The following is an 18,615-nucleotide window of genomic DNA, read 5'->3' as shown; positions in this document are numbered from 1 at the left end:
CAGTGTTTTAGCTTTTATTAATAGAGGGACCGAGTTCCGAAACCATGAGGTCATGTTGCAGCTGTACAAAACTCTAGTGTGGCCGCACTTGGAGTTTTGTGTACAGTTCTGGTCACCGCATTATAAGAAGGATGTGGAAGCTTTGGAGAGGGTGCAGAGGAGATTTACTAGGATGTTGTCTGGTATGGAGGGAAGGTCTTACGAGGAAAGGCTGAGGGATTTGAGGCTGTTTTCGTTAGAGAGAAGAAGGTTGAGAGGTGACTTAAAGAGACATACAAGAAAATCAGAAGGTGAGATAGGGTGGACAGGGAGAGCCTTTTTCCAAGAATGGTGACACCGAGCACGAGGGGACATAGCTTTAAATTGAGGGGTGATAGATATAGGACAGATGTCAGAGGTAGTTTCTTTATTCAGAGAGTAGTAAGGGTATGGAATGCTTTGCCTAAACAGTAGTAGATTCGCCAACTTTAAGTGCATTTAAGTCGTCATTGGACAAGCATATGGACATACATGGAATAGTGTAGGTTAGATGGGCTTCAGATTGGTAAGACAGGTCGGTGCAACATCGAGGGCCGAAAGGGCCTCTACTGCGCTGTAATGTTCTATGTTCTATGTTTCTGTTTCTAACCCCCTCCCTCCCCCCTCCGTCACATGCAGATCCCCACCAGCCTCTGGCTGAGAAAGCTTTTCCTCAGATCTCCTGGAAACCTCCTGCTCCTTCCCTTCAATCAATGCCCCTGCTCAAGGGGAAACATTTCTTCTTGTTGACTCAATCTGTGCCCCTCCATCATGTTACACCTCTCGATTCTGTTTCCTCTCAATCTTCTCTGCTCTGAGGAAAATAACACTAGTCTGTCCAATCTCTCTCCATATCTGAAAGTCTCGAGGCCGTGTACCATCCTGGTAAATCTCCTCTGCACCCTCTGCAGTGTTAGAGACCGGGTCAGATCCTGTAAAAGGATTGTAAGGAGATAGCTGAGACCCCAACTGTATTCTTACAACACAATTAAATTACAGTAAAAAGAAGACTTTGCATAATAGTCACTCTATTGAAATATTTAACAAGAATGTGTGTTATTCCACCACTAATCACCAACTATTCTGATCTCGGCAGCATCCCATAAACACATCCTTTTCCAAGACAACTCAGCAAAGCAGTTTGGATTTCCACATGCTGTCTCTGTCCAGTCCAGAAGAATAATGTTTTCTAGTTTGCTGACACCACAAAACTAATGGGGTTTGTGAATGCTGAGGTAGTCATGAAAATACTTTATGATTGTTTAGACAGGTTGGGTGAGTGGTAAATGCAATATTGTGTCAATAAATATGAAGTTTTCTACTTCAGTAGGAGAAACGGAATGGCAAAATATCTTTTTAATAGTGATGTACAAGCTTGATGTACAAAGTATCCTGGGTGTCCTTGTATACCAGTTCCTGAAAGTGAGCAAGTAGTTAGGAAAGCAGATGGTGTATTGTCCTCATTGCAAGAGCACAGAAGACTTAACTGCAGCTTTACATGGCCTTGGTGAGACCACACCTAGAGTATTGTGTGGAGTTTTGGTCTCTGAAGAAAAAAGGGTATTTAGGTTAATTGAGTCTGTATTTAAAACAATGACAGGGGATCAGAATGGAACATTAAACGTCTGACAGACTGGAAACACTGTAGACACAGGATACACTGTAGACTGTTCCAGACTCAGCTGAAGGGAAACTTCTTCATTCAGAGGATTGTGAACCTGTGGAATTCTCTACCACAGAAGGGTGTGGAGGCTAAGTCATTTGATATATGACAGAAAGAAATAGATAAATTTGATAGAAGATAGATGGTAGAAGATCAGCCATAATCACGTTTGAATGGCAGAGAGGCATTGATGGACCAACTAACCTATTCTTGCACCTATTTTCTGTTCTCCTATTACTACTACGCCACGATTCTCCCAAATTTGAACAAATAGAGAATTTCAGTTTGGTTGACAAAGTCATCTAAAAGCAAAATCATCAGCAAAAGTGCCTTTTTTTTTTGAAGACTTGTTTTTAGTGGAACAAGTCCCTTAAATGTACCTAGACTTGTATGTGACTCCAGTTCAGCTCCAGAAATCTGAAGTGGTCTAAGCTTCATCGAGTTCTATCACCAGCTTCTTTGGCCAACCAGAGATAAGCAAAGGTATGTGTAATAATTCAGAAATTTAACTGGAATTAAATTCAACATCATTTATTGTTGAACACCAAAATACAGCCTCTACTTGTGACATACATGGGCATAGTCTCAGCCCAGGGAAAGTAGTCAAGCAGACCCATCCCTTGGTCTGTGCTATGAAGGGCTCAGGTGATGAGTTCCAGCTGTTACCAAAGGAACTGTTATTCAATGGGCTCCACAGGGAGATTAATTAATGCCTACCAGGTTAGGCTGTACAGGGATTATCACTGTATATCAGCATGAGCCGAAGAATGCAAGAGTGATCTGTGCAAGACAATGTTAATCTTCCAGCATGAGACTTTGAGAAATATTGTAGGATACATCTGTATCAGAACAGATGATGATGAGAGCCATTACAGCATCCAGTAGAGCTGAACCACATTTTGGGCTCCTGGAATATAAATTCTCCATAATTCTGGAGTGTCTGGGGGTGTCTGACTCACTTACAACAGTGTTGCAAACATGGGAAGCAGTTTCTCATTTTTAGAAAGCTTTTGCATTCCATCTGTGTCTGTAATAGTAGCTCACGTTTAATATCTTGTTGGCTTAGCTGACCTTAATTATGAAAGTCAGGTTTAAGAAGCTGTAGTTGGAAGCAGGGAGGAGAAGCCTGAGTTTTCTTTCTCTTCTGCCTGGAGTAGCATTGAATTGAATTAGCTTTATTGTCACATGTACTCAAATAAGTACAGTGAAAAGTTTACAATCAGCGCATTACAAAGCCATCTTAGGTACAAAGGTACCTGGGTACAGACACTTAAGATCAAATTCTAAAGAAATAAAAAAGATTAGAAAAGTAAAGAATGAAACAGTTCAGCATTATAGGTCAGAGGAATAAATTAGAAAAATAAAGAAGCAAAAAGTTTAGAGTATCAGTCTTTCTGACTCAGTCCATCCCGGCAATGAGCCTCAAGGGAGACCTCCACCCCCCTCGCTGCTGCCTGCGACTGACCCACCAACATTGAGATCACCCCACTTTAGGTGCCATCTCTTCACCACTGGGCCCACTTTGCTGACACCACTGAACCCACACTCGCTCCCCAGACAAGAGGCTTTAGGTCCACTGCCAGGCCAGGCCACCACCAGGCCACAAGACCCACTTTGGCTAAAGATGCCGCCTTGCCGGAGAGTGCTGACATTGGCACCACCATTCCCAATTAGTAGAGGAGCCTTGCTGCCGCTGGCCCCAAATGGTGGGAGGACGCTCTCTCTGCTCCTGCCACCGACCCTGAACACAGGAAGGACACTCTCTCTGCTCCTGTCACCGGCCCTGAACACTAGGAGGACGCTGTCTCTGCTCCTGTCACTGGCCCTGAACACTGGGATGACGCGCTCTCTGCTCCTGCCACTGGCCCTGAACATGAGGAGGACGGTCTCTCTGCTCCTGTCACCGACCCTGAACACGGGGAGGATGCTCTCTCTGCTCCTGTCACCGACCCTGAACACTAGGAGGACGCTGTCTCTGCTCCTGTCACTGGCCCTGAACACTGGGATGACGCGCTCTCTGCTCCTGTCACCGACCCTGAACACTAGGAGGACGCTGTCTCTGCTCCTGTCACTGGCCCTGAACACTGGGAGGACGCTCTCTCTGATCCTGCTATCGGCCCTGAACACAGGGAGGACGGTCTCTCTGCTCCTGTCACTGGCCCTGAACATGAGGAGGACGGTCTCTCTGCTTCTGTCACTGACCCTGAACACTGGGAGGACGCTCTCTCTGATCCTGCCATCGGCCCTGAACACTGGGAGGACGCTCTCTCTGCTCCTGTCACTGGCCCTGAACATGAGGAGGACGGTCACTCTGCTCCTGTCACCGACCCTGAACACTGCGAGGACGCGCTCTCTGCTCCTGACACTGGCCATGAACACTGGGAGGACACACTCTCTGCTCCTGTCACCGACCCGGAACACTGTGAGGACGCTCTCTCTGCTCCTGACACTGGCCCTGAACACTGGGAGGACACAATCTCTGCTCCTGTCACCGACCCGGAACACTGGGAGGACGCTCTCTCTGATCCTGCTGTCTGCCCTGAAGACAAGGAGGACGGTCTCTCTGCTCCTGTCACCGACCCTGAACACTGGGAGGACGCTCTCTCTGCTCCTACCACTGGCCCTGAACACTGGGAGGACGCTCTCTCTGCTCCTGACACTGGCCGGGAACACTGGGAGGACGCTCTCTCTGCTCCTGACACTGGCCCTGAACACTGGGAGGACGCTCTCTCTGATCCTGTCACTGGCCCTTAACACTGGGAGGACACTCTCTCTGCTCCTGTCACTGACCCGGAACACTGGGAGGACGCTCTCTCTGCTCCTGTCACTCACCCTGAACACTGGGAGGACACTCTCTCTGCGCCTGACACTGGCCCTGAACACTGGGAGGACGCTCTCTCTGATCCTGCTATCGGCCCTGAAGACAGGGAGGACGGTCTCTCTGCTCCTGTCACCGACCCTGAACACTGGGAGGACGCTCTCTCTGCTCCTGCCACTGGCTCCGAACCCGGGAGGACACTCTCTCTGCTCCTGTCACTGGCTCTGAACACAGGGAGGACGGTCTCTCTGCGCCTGATACTGGCCCTGAACACTGGGAGGAAGGTCTCTCTGCTCCTGTCACCGGCCCTGAACACTGAGAGGGCTCTCTCTCTGATCCTGCCACTCGCCCTGAACACAGGGAGTACGCTCTCTCTGCTCCTGTCACCGACCCTGAACACTGGGAGGACGCTCTCTCTGCTCCTGCCACTGGCTCTGAACCCGGGAGGACACTCTCTCTGCTCCTGTCACTGGCTCTGAACACTGGGAGGGCGCTCTCTCTGATCCTGTCACTGGCTCTGAACTCTGGGAGGATGCTCTCTCTGCTCCTGTCACTGGCTCTGAACACTGGGAGGACGCGCTCTCTGTTCCTGCCACCCGCCCTGAACACTGGGAGGACGCTCTCTCTGCTGCAGGTTGTTTAGTCAATGGAAAGCACTGTTGTAGTTGAACCGCATCTGGCAACAAGCTAATGCAGTTCCATACCGGTGCACTGAAATTTTCATCCTTTGAACGTGAGGATGTGACGGTGTTGCCATTACCAAGATGTGAGGTTGTGGTGAATATTCTCGGGTCACGGTGAGCTTTAAGGATTGATCAGAGCAAATCACATATGGACTAAGCAAATGCTGCTGAAGAAGTTACTTGGGATGAGTTTGTCCTGGAAATGGCACAGAAGAAATTTGGATTGAAAGAGAATAAAGTGGACATTAAGATGATGTTGCACTTAAGGTCTTGGATTGAAAGGTTCCTGTTCATGAATGAGGGGACATTCTGCAGGACAAAGTGGTGAGGCCTGTGCAGGTTGATATGTCAGCAGAGTGGTGAGGAGCAATGCTCGGTGAGACATGGAGCAGTTGGGCAGGAATACTGTTGAGAGGTGGCTGAGGCATTTGCTGTTGAGGCGAAGGTGATAGATGTTATGTTTGGATTTGATAGAGAGGACTCAATCCCAGAATAACAGCAAGAAAGAGGTACGGCTGGTATTTAACAATGAGCATTGAATGGGAGAGCTGAAATGCACATCAGTGGAAAGATGCAAGTTTGCACAGACAGACCAAAATAGGAATAACAAGCCCAAGAGGGGCCAAAACAAGGGGGATAAAAAAGCGGGCTAGATCTGGTATGGCAACCAAAATGCTGACATGAGAAGTTTTGGATTACTCAGGCCTGGGAGAAATTAGGGGAGACTTGAAGCAGCTGTAAAGAGAGGACAGGGAGGAGCTGACATGGAACAGTACAAAGTTCAAGTCTGAGGCCAGGAGGCTGTGGTGAGTCCACTTAAGAATGCCACAAATGAAGAAATGTCTTGTGGTTCTATTTCTCTAAATTCCATTTAATAGTAGTCGGAATTAGGAAGCCGCAGAATAGAGGATTTCCAGATGTTGGAAGATGAAAAACAGAGTACTTTTAAAACTTTACTTTTGAGAAAAAAAAGCTACAAAGGGTTGATGGTTAATAGCAGTGGAATTGAACCTTGTATAATTGGGTTTGGGATTTTCAGTAATGCATATCCACTCTAGAAGAGATCTCCCTTTAGTAGCTCTCCAACCCACTTGAAGCAATAGGATGTTATCACTGGCATTACTATTTGAGATTTGCATGTTTCTAGCTCTGAACTGGTAATCATTGGGATCTTCTGTTAGACAAATGTTTCCCCAACCGAATTACAGAAGAGGATGTGCTGGAGGTCTTAAAACGCATGAAGATAGATAAATCCTGGGACCTGATCAGGATATTGTGGGAGGCTAGTGAAAAAATTGCAGACCCCTAGCAAGATATTTTTATCATCCTCAGCTATGGGTAATGTGCTAGAACACTGAAGGATAGCTAATGTTGTGCCATTATTTACGAAAGGCTGCAAGGAAAAGCCAGGGGACTACAGACCAGTGAGCTTGACGACAGTATAGGTAAGTTGTTGGAGGTCATTCCGAGAGACAGGATCTACATGCATTTGGAAAGGCAAGGACTGATTAGGAATAGTCAGCATGACTTTGTGCATAGGAAATCATATCTCACAAACTTGATTGAGGTTTTTGAAGAGGTAACAAGAAGATAGATGAAGGCAGAGCAGTAGATGTTGTCTACACGGACTTTAGCAAGGCAACAAGGTTCTGCATAGCAGATTGATCAGTAAGGTTAGATCACATGGGATGTAGGGAGAGCTGGCCAATTGGATACAAAATTGGCTTCTGCGTAGGAGACCAAGGCTGATGGTAGAGGGTAGTTGTTCAGACTGGAGGCTTCTGACAAGCAATATGCAGCAAGGGTCAGTGCTGGGTCCACTGTTGTTTGTCATTTGTATAAACAATTTGGATGAGAAAAAGGAGGCATGGTTAATATGTTTGCAGATTATGCCAAGATTGGTGGTATAGTGGACAATGAAGAAGGTTACCTAAGAGTAAAGTGGGATCTTGAGCAACTGGGCAAGTGGGCCAAGGAATGGAAGATGGCATTTAATTTACATAAATGTGAGGTGTTATATTTTGGTAAGACAAATCAGAGCAGGACATATACAGTTAATGATATGGGCCTGGGGAGTGTTATCGATCAGAAAGACCAAGGGGTGTAGGTACATAGTTCCTTGAAAGTATGTCACAGGGAGACAGGGTGGGGAAGAAGGTGTTTGGCACACTTAGCTTCATCGGTCAGAGCACTGAGTACGGGAGTTGGGATGACATGATACGGCTGTACAAGACATTGGTGTTTGGAGTGCTGCGTACAATTCTGGTCGCCCTTCTCTTGGAAGGAAGCTATAAAACTGGAAAGGGTTCAGAAAAGATTTACAATGATGTTACCGAGGCTGGAGGGCCTGAGTTATAAGGAGTAGTAGATTCGCCAACTTCAAGTACATTTAAGTCGCCATTGGACAAGCACATGGATGTACATGGAATAATATAGGTTAGATGGGCTTCAGATTGGTATGACAGGTCGGCGCAACATCAAGGGCCAAAGGGCCTGTACTGCGCTGTAATGTTTATGTTCTATGAGAAGCTAGATAGGCTAGGACATTTTTCCTTGGAGCGTAGGAGACCTTACAGAAGTTTATAAAATCCTGAGGGGCATAGATAAAATGAATAGCCAATGTTTTTTCCCCTGGGTAGGGAACCCAAATCTGGAGGGATTAGGTTTAAGATGAGAGGGGTAAGATTTTAAAAGGGATCTGAGGGGCAGCTTTTTCACACAGAGAGTGATTCGTACATAGAGTGAGCTGCCAGAGCCAGATATAATTACAGCATCTAAAAGACATTTGGACATGTACATGGACAGGAAAAGTTTAAAGGGATATGGGCCAAACACAGGCAAATGGGACTCGTCCAGTTTAGGAATCCTGGTCGAAATGGACAAGTTGGGCAGAAGGTACTGTTTCCATATTGTCTGACTCCACCATCCCAAAAGCACTCAGAGTCGTGAACACTGCCCAGTCCATTATGCAAACCAGTCTTCCATCCGTTGACTCCATGTATATACATCTCACTGCCTTGGGAAAGCAACCAACATAATCAAAGACCACCACCACCCCCTACCCCCTACACACCTTATACTTGCTTGCACCCTCTTCCATCGGGCAGAAGATATAAAAGTTTGAATTTCACCGTCTTGATCGTAAGACCCCGGCAACAGATAGTGAGGCCAGCAGAGAAGATCATCGGGGTCTCTCTTCCCTCCATTACTGACATTTACACTACACGCTGCATCCGAAAGGCTAAGAGCATTGTGGAAGACCCCACACATCCCTCACTCAAGCTCTTCTCCCTCCTGCCATCTGGCAGAAGATACCAGAGCATTCAGTCCCTCACAGCCAGACTGTGCAACACTTTCTTCCCCAAGCCATCAGCTGAATACTGTTGAACACACTCAACTGATCTTGGTTGAAAACGCAATCAAAAATGTGTCAGTTGGCAAAACTGTCCCTTGACACAAACGTACAGAGCTAATGTGTCTAGTATTTTCCTCTACTGCTTAAATAAGGGAACCTTATAGATATAACATGCAATGAATACTGAGCCATCATCTTCCACTGTCTCTTGCTTTTAACGTGGTTATTCTTTTCCTATTTTTAAGTATACCCTCCTAAAAAATGAAAATGGTCTTTACGCTAGGATACTGAGTGCTATATTTAATGCTGTCTCAATCTATCCTGCCACCTGAGCATCACCGACTAGGTCAGCATGTTTTGCCCCTTCCCGAGTTGAGAACGAGAGGTGAGCCACCTTCTTGAACTTCCATAGACCTTGGGGTGTGCTATTAGGGAGGAAGTTCCTGATTTTTACCCAGCAACATTGAAGAAATGGCAATATATTTTGAAGTTAGGATGATGTGTGGCTTGGAGGGGAACTTGCAGGTGATGGTGCTCCAACGTATCTGCTACTTCATCAGCTAGTTGTGATGAAGGAACAGCGCTCCAAAAGCTCGTACTTCCAAATAAACCTGTGGACTATAACCTGGTGTTGTGTGATTTTTAACTTCATGATTACGGTTCTTGCTGTTTTCAAAATAGGTCCATTCATTCCCTCTTTAATAACATTCAGTTGCACTTACAAATTAATAATTGTAGCACTTTGGGTGTTCCTAACTCATGACAAGGTGCTCAGTGGTGGTTGTATTTGTGGTTTGAGCCATGATGGTGAATTCTGTGTTAAGTGGGGCTAGTGTGGCTCAACCCCACTCTGGCCGGGGACTCTGCCATTCTTGCTGTAAACTGAGACAGTGGGCTGAGAAGGTGATGATTCACTGACTTCTTTGCTCAGGGAGCTTTTCAGCTAGCTGAGTTTTTTTTTGATCCCGCCTCACCTTTTCCATTGCCCTTCCAGACAGTTACAGAATGTCCAGACATCACAGCATTCACCAACTATCTCCAGTTTCCAGTGTCAATGTCCCCTTTCCTCATAAGAGCAATATGGAATAAAAACAGCTTTGGGAAAACTCAGCAGGCCTGCCAACATCGGTGAAGAAAGTAACAGAGTCAATATGTTATAAAAGAAACTGGATATTAACTCTGTTTGTCTCTCCACAAATGCTGCAAATCTTGCTGAGCTTCTCTAGCACTTTTTAGTTATTCCACCATCTTCACGTCTTTGCTTACAGATCTCCTTGTAACAGAGATAAGGACACCCAGGGTATTGTAATACAGTGGCCAGTTCACCTTCTTGAAGGTCTTTAGATATATGGCTACCATCCATCTGACGTATGTGACCACACCTGCAGAGGCCTCATTGATTTCGCCTTGAACGTATGCTGATGGAATGGGGAGCTCCAGGGCCTCTGAGATGACCTTTTCCTGTCAGCAGAGGATATTTCTGTGCAGCACAGATGGAAACTGTTCAACCTTCCTAGCACATCTTGCTCAGTTCTCACCAACTTAAAGAAGTGCTCTGAGGAAGCAAGCCCGGTCGACTCTCAATTTGGTGTTCTCTGTAGCATTGCTGTTGTTCCACACTTTCTGACTCAGTTTCAACATGTTGGGTTCAGCTTTTGTAATGCATATTGATTACAGCATCAAGAGACATGTTTCTGGTGATTTTAGATACGTGAAGCTGTCATTGATATTATCAATGCTGATAGATGACTAAATGGCAACATTTTTGGACCATGATATTTGTCTTCTGAATCCTGCTGGCCAAGCCAAACTCTTCACAAGTTTCAGGGAATGTGTCCATTTGCAGCAGCAGCTGTTCCTCAGTATTCAGTGTCAGCACAGCATCATCAGTGCAGGGCGACTCGCGATGAGGACTTGGCACACCTGTATCCTCGATCTCAAGTTAGCAAGACTGAACAGCTTTCTGTCAGTCTGGTATGTAAGTAAAGAGCTCCTGTGGATGACCTGAAGGCATATAACAGAGCAAAGAGAAGAATATGCCATTGAGTGTCAACAGTGGAACACAATCCTGTTTGACCCTATCTCAAAGGGTTCCGATGTTGCCCTGTCATAGCTGACCTTACCTATTATTTTATTATAGAGATACATTGAACAGCTTTTATGTGCAGTTAATTTTTTTTCAGCAGGCTTCCTCTGCTTGCTTGGTCAAATGCCTTAATAAACTCATATATACCTTCATTGTATATGAATGTATATGGATTTTAGCAAGGCGTTTGATAAGGTTCCCCATGGTAGGCTCATTCAGAAAGTAAGGAGGCATGGGATACAGGGAAAGCTGGCTGCCTGGATACAGAACTGGCTGGCCCATAGAAAGCAGAGGGTGATAGTAGATGTAAAGTATTCAACCTGGAGCTCAGTGACCAGTGATGTTCTATAGGGATCGGTTCTGGGACCTCTGCTCTTTGTGATTTTTATAAACGATTTGGATGACAAAGTGGAAGATTGGGTTAGTAAGTTTGCCGATGACATGAAGGTTGGTAAACTTGTGGACAGTGTGGAGGGCTGTTGTAGGCTTCAGTGAGACATAGACAGGATGCAGAGCTGGGCTAAGGAGTGGCAAATGGAGTTCAGCCTGGAAAAGTATGAATTTATTCATTTTGGAAGGTTAAATTTGAATATAGATTACAGGGTTAAAGGCAGGATTCTTGGCCGTGTGGAGGAAGAGAGGGACTTGGAGTCCACGTGAAAAGATCCCTCAAAGTTGCCACCCAAGTTGATAGGGTTGTTAAGAAGGTGTATGGTATGTTGGCTTTCATTAGCAGGGGGATTGAGTGTAAGAGCAGCGAGGTTATGCTGTGACTCTACAAAGCCCTGGTTCGACCACATTTGGAATATTGTGTTCAGTAATGGTCACCTCATTATAGGAAGGATGTGGAAGCTTTAGAGAGGGTGCGGAGGAGATTTACCAGGATACTGCCTGGGCTGGAGTGCATGTCTTATGAAGGAAGATTGAGGGAGCTCAGGCTTTTCTTGTTGGAGAGAAGAAGGATGAAAGGTGACTTGATAGAGGTGCACAAGATGTTGAGAGGCATAGATAGAGTAGATAGCTAAAGACTTTTTCCCAGGGCGGAAATGGCTATCACGAGATGGCATACTTTTAAGGTGATTGGAGAAAGGTCTGGGGTGATGTCAGAGGTAGGTTCTTTACACAGAGAGTGGTGACTGTGTGGAATGCACTGCCATCAGTGGTAATAGAGTCAGATACATTAGGGACATTTAAGTGACTCTTGGATAGATGCATGGATGATAGTAAAATGTAAGGTATGTAGGTTAGTTTGATCTTAGAATAGGATAAAAGGTCACACAAATAGAGGGCCGAAGGGCCTGTACAGTGTTGTACTTTTCTATGTTCTGTGTTCTAAATTGCTGCATCTTCTTGGAGAGACAATGGCCTGGTGATATTATAAACTATTAATCCACAAACTCAGCTAACGTTCTAGGGACCTAGGTTCAAATGCTAACCTTGGCAGATGGTGAATTCAATAGGAATCTGAAATTAAGGGTCGAATGATGACCACAAAACCTTTGTTAATTGTCAGAAAAACCTGTCTGGTTCACTAACATTCTTTAGGGAAGGAAATCTGTCATCATTACCTGGTCTGGCCAACGTGTGACTCCAGACCCACAGCAATGTGGTTGACACTTAACTGCCCTCTGGGCAATTAGGGATGGGCAAAAAATGCTGGCCTAATGTGCATCACATTGAGCAAATAAAAAATAATCTCCTGGACAGAGAAGATCATATCAATTGTAGAGCTTCCAGTTCTGAAATCATATTGGGGTTGGGGTAAATGTGTTCAGCCAAAACTGTAATCTGACAATGGCAACATGAGCAAGTACCAGATGCCTTTACAGCTTTGTAATCACTGCGGTCACCCTTATTTTTGGACAATCTTTGCATCATATATATCAGGAGGCACAGCCCCAACTTCCACGAGAGACTTGTTGCAGGAATGTCGGTTTCCCCATGCTCAATGAGATCAGGCAGTGTAGCATCAGCACTCAGACCTTTTTTACCAGGGCTTCCCACGTGCCCCGAGCATTACCTGTATCCAAGGACATCTGCATCTTGTGGCATGGTTGTAATCAATAATCATTGCCTCCTGCCAAGTATTCTATTGGTCCTTACTTTAGGTAGTATGTTAAGTTTTCTCACTCAGATCTCTTTTATAATTAATAAGAACAAATTACTTGGTTTTAATGACAGGTCCATTTCTGTGACATTAACCTCAAACTAGTCAGCATTTTTCCACTTCTTCTTTCTATGGACTGAGGAATCTCAAAGTAGGTTCTATTTCATCCCTTCTCCCTTCTGTGTACTTGTTCAGTCCCGTCATGGAACTGTCAGATTTTATCTGGGTAGGAAATGGTAGCAGTGAAGCACAAGTAGCCTCCATCCATTCTCATTTATCTTCCCTAAACCATGATATCTGAGGCATGATGGCTGTGCATCATGGTTCATGACCACCTTTATGTTGACATTTCTCAGTAATTTTGGATGTTCTGATTTGGGGATTCTATCATGCTCCTCATCTAACTGCTCTTTTAACTTTCTAATGCCCCATAGCCTTGGAGTATAGGTACATATGAAGCGTCGGGGGTAGTCTCTGCCATTTGAATTGGGCTGATCACTCATAACATGGTGGCTCAGTGGTTAGCACTGCTGCCCTACAGCACCAGGGTCCCAGGTTCGATTCCAGCCTTGGGCGACTGTCTGTGTGGAGTTTGCACATTCTCCCCGTGTCTGTGTGGGTTTCCTCTGTGTGGGTGCTCCGGTTTCCTCCCACAGTCCAAAAATGTGCAGGTCAGGTGAATTGCCCATGCTAAATTGCCCGTAGTGTTAGGTGCATTAGTCAGAGGGAAATGGGTCTGGGTGGGTTACTCGTCAGAGGGTTGGTGTGGACTGGTTGGGCCGAAGGGCCTCTTTCCACACTATAGGGAATCTAATCTAATCTAATAATGCCTCGCTTGTGTTAACTCCCTGGGGCACAAGCCTGGAAAAACGTGTTGATGAAAGACCTTGGCTGCTCAGACTTGACTATGTTCCAAAATTCCTGTGTAACACCTTTATAACATTCAAAGCATTAAAATGATCTACATTTGCAGTTTGAAAAATGTGTTGCTGGAAAAGCGTAGCAGGTCAGGCAGCATCCAAGGAGCAGGAGAATCGACGTTTTGGGCATAAGCCTTCTTCACGAAACGTCGATTCTCCTGCTCCTTGGATGCTGCTTGACCTGCAGTGCTTTTCCAGCAACACATTTTTCAGCTCTGATCTCCAGCATCTGCAGTCCTCACTTTCTCCTACATTTGCAGTTTGCCTTTTTCTGATAAGTTTTGCATCTATTGAATGGGTAGTTACCAAAGCACATAGAGACAGCGTTCCAGAGACCAGAATCTCCCTGACCTGTTGAATACAAGCCAGAAAGATTACATACTTGGATATTAGTCCACCTTTGGGGTCTGCCCAGTATTTTTTGTCAGTGTTTATTCCCTTACACATGGTATCCATGTCACAGTGAAGCCATTTACCCACAGACGGAAATTTGGTTGATGGGTACCAGGGTGGAACTACACATAGAGTGGTGGCCAATCTACGAAGTTTTAGCCTAGACCTATAAGATGCTCTGTTTCCAGGTGTCACCAGGAGGAGGCACAGCTGAGGTTTGTTGTTGGAGAGGCCGGCAGGTGAAAGACTAACACTGTCTTCGCATTGCAGTTATCCCACAGTGTTGACTGAAAATGAGAAGCAAACACAAAAGCATGCAGCTTTGACCTACTCACTAGATACATCAGCCTGTCAATGCTGGGTTAGTTCCTGTCTTTCTGTCAAACAGCCATTAGGTTATTATTCATTCAAGAAACGGCCTTTCTATTTGTTCATTTAATCTTGGAAAATTGATGATTTAATATCTGACGGGGGTTTTTGGTTGATTTCTCAGGGCAAAGTAGCTCAGACAGCCTGCATGTCTGCCTGCAAACACCTCTCTACATCTCTGCTACAGTTGCTGCTGGACACTGAAGTCAAGCAGATCACCATGGGAGCCTTAAAACAGTTCAACATGGACATTGAAGAGTGTGAGCGTAAGTGACCAAAGTGATATTTTCTTCCATTTATTGCAGATTTTCCCCTATTCTCAAGCATATACTATTGAATTGTTTCTACGGTATCTTGCATTTGTATCTTGCCTTTAACGTGGAAGAAGGTCCCGAGACACATCACAGGTAAGTAATCAGTCAAAAATTGGATATAGCTGTCCAAAAGTTTGGTCAAAGATAGATTTTAAGTGCAAAAGGAATCAGGAAATGAGAGAGAAGCAGAAAGATTAAGGGGAGATATTTCAAAGCTTAAGTCCACTGCAGGTGAAAGCATGGCTGCCACTGGGAAGCAGATGGGTGATGGTGGTGGAATGAGGGGTGAGCTGAAGAAAATCAGGAATAGTCAAGAGCACTTGATATCAGAGGCTGCTTCCTCACGTGAAGAGTAATGGCAATCTGTAACTCAACTGCCCAAAAATTGGGGGAAATGGCTCAAGGAACTCCGTCTGTGTGTTTGTGCTGCTCTTTCCGAGTTGCCATCATTCAGATGAAACATTAAACCAAATTAGCCACCTCAGGTGTACATAAAGGTTCCAGGATGTGGATCTGCCGCTGTTGGACTGAGGTGGACAAAGTTAAAAATTACACAGCACCAGGTTATAGTCCGGATAAACCTGTTGAACTATAACCTGGCGATTTTTAATAAAGGATCCATTGGTGATAAGCCCTGATAAATTCACCCCTGTGACCAATATTTATTCCTCAACAATCATTTAAACCCAATAATCTTTCATTATCACCATGTTGGTAGTGGGAGGTTGCTGTGTGCAAATTTGTTACTACATTTCCTACATTCCAATAGTAGCCATTTCAACGTTACTTCATTGGCTGTGAAGCCCTTTGAGATATTCAGACCATATCAATGGTGCTACAGATATACAATTCTTTCTTTCTTTATATTTAGATATGCAGACTTATTTTCGAGCAGACTCTTGTAGTATAGGCCAGTTGTGTGCTCACTTGGTGGGCGGCACGGTGGCACAGTGGTTAGCACTGCTGCCTCACAGCGCCAGAGACCCGGGTTCAATTCCCGCCTCAGGCGACTGACTGTGTGGAGTTTGCACGTTCTCCCCGTGTCTGCGTGGGTTTCCTCCGGGTGCTCCGGTTTCCTCCCACAGTCACAAAGATGTGCAGGGTCAGGTGAATTGGCCATGCTAAATTGCCCGTCGTGTTAGATAAGGGGTAAATGTAGGGGTATGGGTGGGTTTCGCTTCGGCGGGTCGGTGTGGACTTGTTGGGCCGAAGGGCCTGTTTCCACACTGTAATCTAATCTAATCTAATCTAATTCTGAAGGAAGTCACTGTGTGAGAGTACCTGACCAGGGATTGTGATGGAATCAGATCTTGGAATCATAGAAAGAGGCCATTCGGCCTGCCATGGTTGTGTTCGATGTGTGGTTGAGTATTCCAGTTAGTCCCATTCCCCCTCCCTGATCTAATAGCCCTGAAAGTATTTCTCTTCCAAATATTTATTCAATTACCTTTTTTTACGGATGGTATCGAATCTATTTCCACCACTCTTCCAGACAGTGCTTTACAGATCAAAACAACTTGTTTCGTTAAAATAAACAAACCTCACCTTGGCTGTGGTTGTCTTGCCAGTCCGTGAAATCTGTGTTCTCTGGCTACCAACCTTCCTACCACTGGAAACAGCTTCTCCTTATTTACTCTTATCAAACAAGTTATGTTTTTGAACACCTCAATCATTTCGCCTAGTTTTTCCAGCATTTCCACATTAACTGAATCCTCATCCCTAGTATCATTCTATCTAAATCTCCTGAACTTAGGAACACAGAAAACTGGAGCAGGTGTAGCCCATTTAGCCATTCAAGCCTGCTCCATTAATCAATATGATTAACTCAGTACCCTGTTCCTGCTTTCTCCCCTTACCCTTTGATCCCTTTAGCCTATAGTTAGAACTGTGTCTAACTGATTTTGAAAAACATTCAATGTTTTCGCCTCAACCACTTTTCGTGTCAGGAAATTCCACAGACTCACTAGGTAAAGACACTTCTCCTCATCTCTGTCCTAAATGGCCAACTCGCTACCCTTATTAGACTGTGACCCTAGGTTCGAGACTTCCTGATCATTGGAAACATCCTTCCTGCGAGTCCTGTTAGAATCTTATAGGTTTCTATGAGATTGCCCCACTCATTCTTCCAAACTCCAGTGAATATAGTCCTCTGTCCCCTTTCCAAAGCCTTGACATCCTTTCGAAAATTTGGTGCCCAAAATTAAACATTCGCTCTAGCTGAAGCCTAACCAGTTATTTATAAAGGTTAGCTTACTTCCTGATTAAGAGCATTTTTTTAAAGAAATAGCGAGAAGGGTCAATATTTGAGAAATGTATTTTTTAAGGCTACAGGGATATAAAGAAGGATACAGCTATAAACGCAGAGCTGGAGCAGACTGGGTGGTCCAATTATGTCCTTTAAGAGTCTCATTTTCCAAGTTCTTCCTGCAGTAGTTGGGGGGGCCACTGCAGCTTTTATTTTGTGGTGGTGGTGAAATAGTAGTGACGTTCAACGTCCTGGTCCAAATCCTGACCCAACTGTTGTAAAATGTACTTGTAGATGCTCTTCGGTCAGCATCGAGCATGTTTGATAAATAATTTGGGGTGTCTTTCGTGAAAAACTGGCAATTCTGAGTTATAAAGTTTTGTACCAGTTTTCTCCTGGCCGATATTGATCCCTCAGCCCAAATCACCAAAATTTCAAAAGAAAGTCGTTCAGTCTAATTAAATTTTATATATGGGATCACACAGTGAAATACTTATTTTAATATGGAAGCTCAAATATTTCAAATAATTCAATATAAATGCACGTTGTTAGCAAGGCTGGTATTTCTCACCAATCCCTGGTTACCCTTGATCAGCATAATATTTGTACTGGAGCACTTCAGAGGATAGTTGATGAGGGACTGGAATCACACAGGCTCAGCCTCAGTAAGGATGACAAGTACCTCCTCCAAACAACATCATTGTACCATTTGGGGTTTTTATGACAACCTGACAACTTTGTGGTCACTTTGATAGAGGTCAGCTTGTTATTTACTAATTTCTTTTTAACTGAATTCAAATTTTTAGTTGGGGTGGAATTTGAATGCGCATACTATGGGGGGATATGAATTGCAGGCCTCTGGATTACTCCATGAATCATAGATTTATATAGCAGCTTTATATTGCATAGATATATATACAAAAACATAGATTTATATAGCAGCTTTGATGACATGAAACGTCCTTGGATGATTCACAGGAATAATATAAAATAAGTTATAACACAGGGCTGCATAAGGAGATATTATGTCAGAAGATCAAAGGCTTGGTTAAAGAAATGCATTTACAGAATGAGAAAAGCAAGGTAGGGGTGGGGACCTAGGCAACCGAAGGCCCAGCCACCAATGGTGGTACTGTTTTAACTGAGAACTCCACAAGAGGCCAAAATTATAGGAGTCCAGGTATCTCAGAGGGGTATTGTAGAGTTGGAGGATGTCACAGAGATAGTGAGAGCAGTACCATGGATGAATTTGACAGCAAGGACAGAATCTTAAAATCAAGACTCTTAACCAGGATCCAGTGTACGTTAGTGTGACCAGGTATGACAGCAGTGAAGTTCAACTTCCTGGTCCAAATCCTGACTCAACTGTTATAAAATGTACTTCTTAGCTCAACATCAAGCTTGCTTGATAAATAATAGACAATAGGTGCAGGAGTAGACCATTCTGCCCTTCAAGCCAGCACCACCAATTCATTATGATCATGGCTGATCATCCACAATCATTATCCTGTTCCTGTCTTATCGCCATAACCCTTGATTCCACTATCCTTAAGAGCTCTATCGAATTCTTTCTTGAAAGTAATTTGGAGACTTGCTGCAAGGTAGGACACGGGCAAGCGTTTTGGACGATATAAATTCATGAAA

General features: G+C 44.6%; 1 protein-coding gene across 4 annotated transcripts in view; it reads left to right on the top strand.

Moving 5' to 3' along the window:
* exoc6b (exocyst complex component 6B) overlaps positions 1-18,615 on the top strand; it is a 652,306-nt gene that overhangs the window by 508,327 nt on the left and 125,364 nt on the right. For all 4 annotated transcript variants that reach the window (XM_043690482.1, XM_043690394.1, XM_043690575.1 and 1 more), the window contains exon 19: positions 14,537-14,678. In XM_043690482.1, coding sequence (XP_043546417.1) covers positions 14,537-14,678 — 142 coding nt within the window. The remainder of the gene's footprint in view (positions 1-14,536; positions 14,679-18,615) is intronic.

This window comes from Chiloscyllium plagiosum, chromosome 1, assembly GCF_004010195.1.
Source record: "Chiloscyllium plagiosum isolate BGI_BamShark_2017 chromosome 1, ASM401019v2, whole genome shotgun sequence".
Classification (NCBI taxonomy): domain Eukaryota; kingdom Metazoa; phylum Chordata; class Chondrichthyes; order Orectolobiformes; family Hemiscylliidae; genus Chiloscyllium; species Chiloscyllium plagiosum.
This window is presented reverse-complemented; position numbering and strand designations above follow the sequence as displayed.